The 7,949-nt window shown below is 49.0% G+C and overlaps 1 protein-coding gene across 1 annotated transcript in view; it reads left to right on the top strand.

The window, feature by feature from the left end:
- Positions 1–4,871: 4,871 nt before the first annotated feature.
- MEGF9 (multiple EGF-like-domains 9) overlaps positions 4,872–7,949 on the top strand; it is a 105,924-nt gene continuing 102,846 nt past the window's right edge. Inside the window, exon 1 of the mRNA XM_015420168.1 lies at positions 4,872–5,454. Within this exon, the coding sequence (XP_015275654.1) occupies positions 4,872–5,454 (583 nt within the window). The remainder of the gene's footprint in view (positions 5,455–7,949) is intronic.

Raw genomic sequence — 7,949 nt, 5'->3', positions numbered from 1 at the left:
TTATTTTCTTCTGACAATAGCAGCTCCTAAAGGAAGAAATGCATCTTGTTCTTGCATTGGAGAGTTCAGTTTGTAACCTAGGACTTGCTTGTCCTCAGTGCACAGAAATTAGATCTATCTGATACCATATATATATATTTAGAAATGATTTGGAAAATATTTGAACACCTTGTCTTAAAATATTTTATTCATCATGTTAAAATAAAACGTTTCATAATCAATTTTTTTCTTTTCTTTTCTTTTCCCAATTTTTCAGAAAAAAACAAAAAAGGCTTCAGGAAAAAAACGGAAAAAAACGGTTTCCCCCCGAATTTTTCTGGTTTTTTTTCCGGGCCTTCACATCTCTACTTGTGCTACCATTTTTTTTTTGAGCCAGTGTAGTATAGAGGTCAGGGCACTTAAGACTTGGGAGGCCTAGTTTCAGATCTCCTCTGTGGAGCTTATTGGAGTCCTTGGGCCCGTTACTTTAAGCCGAGTCTACCCCGCAGGGTTGTTCTGGGGAAAAAAAATGGGAGAGACTGTGTACATTGCCCTGGGTTCTTTGGAGGAAAGGCAGGATAAATTTGGCTTGCTTGGATTGTGCTGCTAAATTAATCGCTCAGAATCTCAGACATGTTCAATAAATGGACGCTGCGTAAGTAAAAAATTCCTGTGGTACAGCTCTTCTGACGCTGGCTTGAATTTAGTGTGTAATCTGAGCAGTCATGAGACGATCTCCTGGTTTGCCCAACCACTGAAGAATGGAAGGAGGATAGAAGTTCTACGTTGTGTGTGTTTGTGTTTTAATTTTTAAAGATGCTTGTGAGGCTGAAGTAAAGTGCCTCTAAGATGATGCACAGGTTTGATAGAATCCGTTTTACTTATGGTACTGTATAAAGCTCCAAATTCACTGCTGGCCCAGAGGTGGTAATTCATATTGATGAAAAACTGTTACTCATAATATAATAGCAGAGTATCTATTCTAAGAGAGAACAGACCCGCCAAGGTGACAGGTGAGCCACAGGTTGATGCCTGACATCCCACTGCATTTCCGTAGGTAGTTCAGGCTTTTCTTGGTCCATCTAATTCAATACTGTCTAACTCTAGTGAACTGAATTTCATCTAAATCCCCACTGCCGGGGACTGAACCCAGGGCCTTCCCTGTATACAGGCCTTTAAGCAGTGGAAATTCTACCTCATCTGTTACATTTTTATCCTCGATTCTCCCTCTGAAGACTTCCGGGCAGTTCTTTCCATGTTACCCTCACCTTAATGAGGGAGGAGCTTTTTCTCTCCTTCAGCATGCGTGCATATGTGCTTCTTGGCAGATTCCAGTTTCATGGGGCTCTCAAGCTTCCTGAATTTTGTGTGGTCGTCTCCCCACCCCCCCACACTCCAGACAGCCCTGAGTGCCGCGTCTTCATCTTGTTTACTCTAAGCCAGAGAGGCTGGTTCACAACTGCAAGAGAAGGAAGAGACAGAGCTCAGACAACGTGGTTGAATTTACTGACTTATTTAAAACATGTATTAGTTGCCTTTCTTCCTTCTGGAACTCAGGACAGCTTACAATATAAATAAAATAGATTACGAGAAACACATAAGCCAAAATTTAAAACCACTTCTTTGGACTGTTTTAATTAAATGCAGTCCTAGATAAAGCTGTCTTCAGCTGCCTCCTAAAGATCGAAAGTGAGGGGGCCAGGCACACCTCACTGGGGAGGTGGTTTGATCATTGTGGGGCTGCCACCAAACAGGCCCCCTCTTGTAAATGTTATGAACGATCCAGATCTTCACCCTCCCAAACTAGCACATCAGCACATTCACGTATTATTATACGCAGATGATGCAGTATTACTTTCTAGAACCCCCACAGGATTGAAACGAGCCTTTAAAAAAACTCTCCCTTTACTGTGATAAAGAACAACTTACTATCAATTATGATAAAACTAATATTCTGGGCTTTGGGAAAAACCCAAAAACCAGATGCTGGGTCTTGCAGGGGAATCAATTAGAACAAGATACCAGATTCAAATATCTGGGCCCCCTCGTGTACCCACCAAATGACCTTCTTTGATTGACAGTTAATTCCTAGGCAAAAACATGTGGGAGAAGACTTTACCACTTCAGACAGCAGGTGCCGGATTGCAGGACTGCATCTCTGAATGCTGAGTGACACTCAGTGAACGTCAGCATGGCAGGGCAAACGATTCTACTCTCTCTGTTTGCTGTTGGCTTTCTGTTGGGAGGGCTTAAGAAAACACATACAGATGAATTTCAAGATGTGGTCCTTGACTTGTGATCTAAAGTGGTGCAGTCCATTCCACTGTCTTAGCATTCTTCTCCTGCATGTGTGAAGCAGGCCTTTGAGTTCTTGGGCAGGGTTTGGAATGCAGCTTCCAAAGGCTTACCCACACCTCTGCAGAGTGGGAAGTGTCTGCAACATATTTCTGGCTCCCACATGCCTGGGTATGTCGTGATTTCTTTTAGCCAAGTAATTTCCACCCCCGGATCTGAACTCACTGTTCACACCAATTCGAATCCCTGTTTTCATCCATCAGCACACATTGCCAAAGAGTAAACCAAGGATGACCTATTCCTCTTTGGAACACAAAAACACAGAATCCCCATTGGCTGTGCTTATCAGCTGGTATAATGCCTAGTGTTGTATGGAAATACTGCTCTCATGGTCGGATTGAGACCCTAAACTACCTCAGATTTAAAAGTCTCCATAGCATTGCCAAAGGGGGGGGGGACTTAATAATTTTTTAGTAGTAGTAGTAGTGGTAGCACCTTAGTGTTTAGTCATGCCGGCCACATGACCACGGAAACGTCTTCGGACAGCGCTGGCTCTTCGGCTTGGAAACGGAGATGAGAACCCTAGAGTCGGATTCGACTAGCTTTCGAGCAAGGGAACCTTTACCTTTACTTTAAAATGTATTTAGAGGGCCCTCATCATCTGAGTTGGATGGCCCAGGCTTGCTCAATCTCGGAAACCAAGGATGGAAGACCCCCAAGGAAGTCCGGGGTCGCGACGCTGAGGCATGCAATGGCAAACCACCTCTGCTCGGCTCTTGCCTTGAAATCCCCACAAGAGTTGCCAGGTAAGACATAATGGCACTTTCTGCCACCATAATCAGAAGCCCTGAAATGGACCTTACTTAGCTTGTGTATAAATCTAGCTCTCTGACTACTCTTTGGCACGATACCACCAGGCTGTGCCACGTTTTCTCCCCAAACCTCGTCCCAATGGGTCTCAGGGTTTCAGTTGCCGAGGACTTGGTCTTTCCCCTGTCACATATAAACACTCCTCCCAGAGGATGAGCCAAGGATGTATGGTACAGCAATACTATTGAATCTAAGCAGGTCTAAGTGTGGGCAGTGCCTGGACTGGAGCTCTCCAGCCAATCCCAAGAAGGACAAGGTAGGACATTAATGTAATTAAGAAATCCAGCCTGTCCCTACCCTACTTCTGGGTGTGACTGGGATGCTTAAAGTATGTTAAGAGAACTGATCCTGTTGAAATTCATGCTCAGCCCCTGATCTCAGAGTTGGTGTGGGGCTAAAATACTGCTAACGCCTGTGCCTCAAACCTTGGAGTGAGTCGATAAGGCAACAGTGCGCGCGGGGGGGGGGGGGGGGGGGGGATGACCATCCGTCAGAATACTGATCTATTTCACCGGAAGCAAATTTGCAGTGTGAACCTGTTTTGGAACCTGTTTGAATGCTGAGTAGGTTTGCCAGTTCTCCCAAAACTACAACTGGTCCCCAGACTACAGAGATCAGTTCCCCTGGAGAAGACGGCAGCATCTGCAGGTGGACTCTGCGGCATCACATCCCTGCTAGAGCTCCCCCCCCCTCAAAAAAAAAATCCACTTTCCCAGCCTGGAGTTGGCAACCTAATACTGAGGTTCTATCCTGTAACGTCTGAAGCAGTACTGAGAAAGAGGGTGCTTCTGAACATGTGCCGATTTCCAGATATGGAGTGTGTGTGTGTGGGGGGAATCTGCCAACCAATGTTATAATGGATCAATCTTCGTGTTGTAAGTGTTGCGTGTTTTAACACCACCAGGCCTGCAATTTGAGCCTGCTTTTGAAACAAATCAACAGAAATACATCCCAGAGACGCATCAGTATCAAACCTAAATTATCGTATCACTTACGTTTCTGTACTGGGCGACCAGATGTCTGTGGAGTAGGAGAGCGGGTGGGTGCGAAAACAGCGCAATAGCGCATCTGAGCATGTGCAGAGTTGCTTCGGACAAGCGAAGCGTCTGGGAGAGCAGAGCTGGACGCCGGGAATCATCTGCCGCCCAATGAGACTCTCTTTGCCTCCTTTCCCTTTTATGTACAGCACGCTTAATGCAAGGACGAGAGGGAGAGGCGTCCACCGCCTTCCTTTGTTCGCCGCCGCACTGGCAGCGCCAGAACCGGCAGCAGAGCAACGCATCCCCCCCGTCACTTTGGAAACACAACGCAGGCAGATCTCTTTCTCTCCCCCCCCCCCAGAGGAGGGCCGAGCTTGGGCTCTCCGCTCCCTTCCCTATTGGCTGCACGGTGCACAAAGGGTAGCAAATTTGGCTCGATCACATGTCCCTGCTCAGCTTCTCATTGGCTCAGGCGCACGCCTATTTGTATTTTCCCCCTTTTCTTCCCCCCCTCCTCTCCTTTGCACTTGCGGGGCGGGTGCCTCCCGCCGGGCTGCTGCCGCCCTTCCGTGCGAGGAGCCGGCGCGTACGCCCGAGCCGGCGCGTAAAGGGCGAAGGAGGCAGCCGGAGCCGGGCGGGGAGGGAGAGGAGGGGGGGGGGTCAGTCAATGGCAGGCGGAGCCCCACGTGTGGCTGCCTGGCGGGCTGAATGACTAGATGGGCGGATGGCGGACCTGTGCGCGGCACCATGAGGATCGCGCTCCGGAGCCTCGGCCGGCTCGCCCTGCTGCTGGCCTCGCTCCCGTGCGCCCTGGCCCTTGACGCCCAGCCGGGGCACGCCGCCGGAGGAGGAGGACGAGGCGGCTCCAGCGTGGCTCCGCCGGGGGCCGGCGTGGGGTCGCCGGGGGGAGCGGTGCTCTTGGGGCCAGGGAGGTCCCTCCCTTCTTCGCCGCCGCCGCCGCCCTCTCCGTCCCCGCCTCCCCGGGAAGAAGAAGAAGAGGACCTGAACGAGCTCAGCTCCTGGGCGGCGGCGGCCAACGCCACGGGGGGCCAGCCCACCTTGCCCGCCCAAGACGACCCCACCCCCGCGGCCACCTCCAGCGGAAGTCCCGCGGGGAGCCCGACCGCCCCGCCGCCCCCTGACACCCCCAGCCCGGCCCTCGCCGCCACGGCCTCCCCCTCGACGCCTCCCTCTTCGGCGGCCGGTCCCGGGGAAGGACCGACCCCGAGCATCCCTGGCGACGTCAGCACCGGCAGCCCGACCGCAACGCCGCCGCCGCCGCCCCAGGCGGAGGAGGAGGAGGAGGATCTGGTGGGCCACAGCGGCACAGGTGAGTGGGGACCCGGGGCTGGGGGGGGGCACACACAGGTAGAGAGGCACAAAGAAGGACCCATGGATTTCCCCCCCCCCCTTCATTGGAAGAGTTTCCCGTATGTGGGTGGATTCTTCCCGGTGCCTTGTTAAGGAGGATGCGCCCGGTAGTAATTGACTATGTCATGGGATGGGGGGGTGTTTGAAGTGTGTGTGTGTAACTACTCGCCCGGAGCCCCGGAGGTAAGGCTGGCTACAGTCGGAAACAATGAAGGGCGGTCGCTTAGATTATACCTTGCTTTTCTGCCCAGTGAGGACCCCAGACAGCTTGCCGGGTTTGTTCTCTCTTCCTCTTATTTTATCTCACAACAATCTTGCGAGGTGGGTTAGAGCCAGAGAGAGTGTGGGGCCCAGGGTCACCCAGTGAGCTTCTGTGGATGAGTGAGGATTTGAACCTGGGACTTTCCCAGAGTCTGCTTTGACAGTCTAACCACAACAGGGTGCTTTGTTGCACACACTTTGCTCCTTTTATCTTATTGGCAGATTTCTCTAGTTTTTTTAAATGGAGAGGGAAGTCTTATGAATGGACTGAGATGCTGTATATTTGATGGTGTCGCTCTTATTAATATTATTGTTATCACTATTTGTTAAAGTCGTTGTTGTGGTTGCTGTAGACACGTTACACCCACCTACTCTTTACTCATAGGCTACTATGATACTAAACAGTATCTCTGTCTTTGAAACAAATTCCACAAATAGCAGACCTTTTGGTGGTGTGATGGAAAGATGCCCAAATAGCCGAAGCAGTCCTAACTCTAAAAGTGATTAATAGAATTGGTTTTTGAGTGTAACACAGTTCTCTTGTGTGTGTGGCGTACCTCTGATGGTTATTGTTCCTCCTCCCTTTTTTTTTGTTCCTCTGTGTTCCAGAGACTTCTAAAATGTTTTTTTTTTAGTTTCCTGGCTGTTTTGCTAAATTGCTAAGGCCTAATAGAAAAGGTTGCTTGTTAATGGCCTGTTACTCTCCATGAGCCTTCAGGATGGTAATATTTACAGAAATAAAACTTCTTTGTCAGACATGCACTGTTTAAAATACTGTAGGAGACTGGGAAGTCCTCTCCCTCTTAGGGAACAGTTTTAAAAATGTGGCATTATCAACATTATTTCCAAATAATTATAAACACTGCAGATGAAGAGGCCTCTTCTCCCTTACCTGTCATCAGGGCAGGAATTTCTGTTTCTGTAAGCATTAGAGGCATTCTCCTTTTTCTTTTGTGGAGAAGGAAGTTCCTCTTCTAAGGTCTGCTCAGAATCTTACTCAGGCCTATTCAATGGGGCTTCCTCCTGGGAAAGTGTTCTTAGGATAGCACTGTGTGTTAACTTGTGCATGTCGTCTCTATAAAAGGTCCCCCTCCCCGCTGTTTATACAGTAAAGGTAAAGGTTCCCTTGCTCGAAAGCCAGTCGAATCCGACTCTAGGGTTGCGGTGCTCATCTCCGTTTCAAAGCCAAAGAGCCAGTGCTGTCCGAAGACATTTCCGTGGTCATGTGGCCGGCATGACTAAACATCAAGGCGCATGGAACGCTGTTACCTTCCCACTGAAGTGGTACCTATTTATCTACTTGCAATTTCTTGCTTTGGAACTGCTAGGTTGGCAGGAGCTGGAACTAGAGACGGGAGCTCACCCCGTCATGCGGCACACTCGGGTCTCGAACTGCTGAACTACCGACCTTCCACAGACTGCAGTTCAGCATTTTAACCACTTGAGCCACCGCAGCTCCTTATACATACAGACTGAATAGTTTAACCACCAGTGTTTCTTCAGATGGATTCCCTGCCTGATGGATTTTAGGCTATAGTGACGTAAACTATCTCAGTTTTTAAAATATATTATGCTACCCCAAAAGCCAATTTTACAGCTATTTTTTTAAAATCCTCTCTTTATTATAGTGGTGATTTGTAGGTCTCCTTGGAATAACAGAGATCTTTCTATGCTTATCAATACTAACCATCATCAAAGTAATAAAACATTAGCCCTACAGATGCATTGGAAATATGGGAAGTGATGGTTCTTTGATCTTCCGAAGCGTTAGAGAATAATGAATATGAATGATAGCACCAGTGACTGGCCCTTTATTCTCGCTCCCACACACCCGCCCTCCTACAAGCCAGTGGAAGCTGTGAAGATTTCTGCTGACGAGGGCACTTTTGAGCAGAGTAGTATTTCCTATATGGGGCATCCAGTCAGAGTGTCAGAGTAGGACTGTGTGGACCTCAGCTCAAATTCACACTTGGTCGTGAAGCTGGCAAGGTGATTTTGGGCCAATCATATTTTCTCTGCCCAACCTACCTTACAGGGCTGCTGAGAGCATGGAGGAGGGGAAGTAGCTGTGGTGGCATTGGGCAGGGGGTTGGACTAGATGGCCTGTCTGGCCCCTTCCAACTCTGTGATTCTAGGATTCTAATTGTGAACACTACCGTGAATTCCTTGGGAAAGGGGCATTTAAAAATGTGA

Source organism: Gekko japonicus, unplaced genomic scaffold (assembly GCF_001447785.1).
Source record: "Gekko japonicus isolate JY-2015 unplaced genomic scaffold, Gekko_japonicus_V1.1 scaffold102, whole genome shotgun sequence".
NCBI lineage: Eukaryota > Metazoa > Chordata > Lepidosauria > Squamata > Gekkonidae > Gekko > Gekko japonicus.
This window is presented reverse-complemented; position numbering and strand designations above follow the sequence as displayed.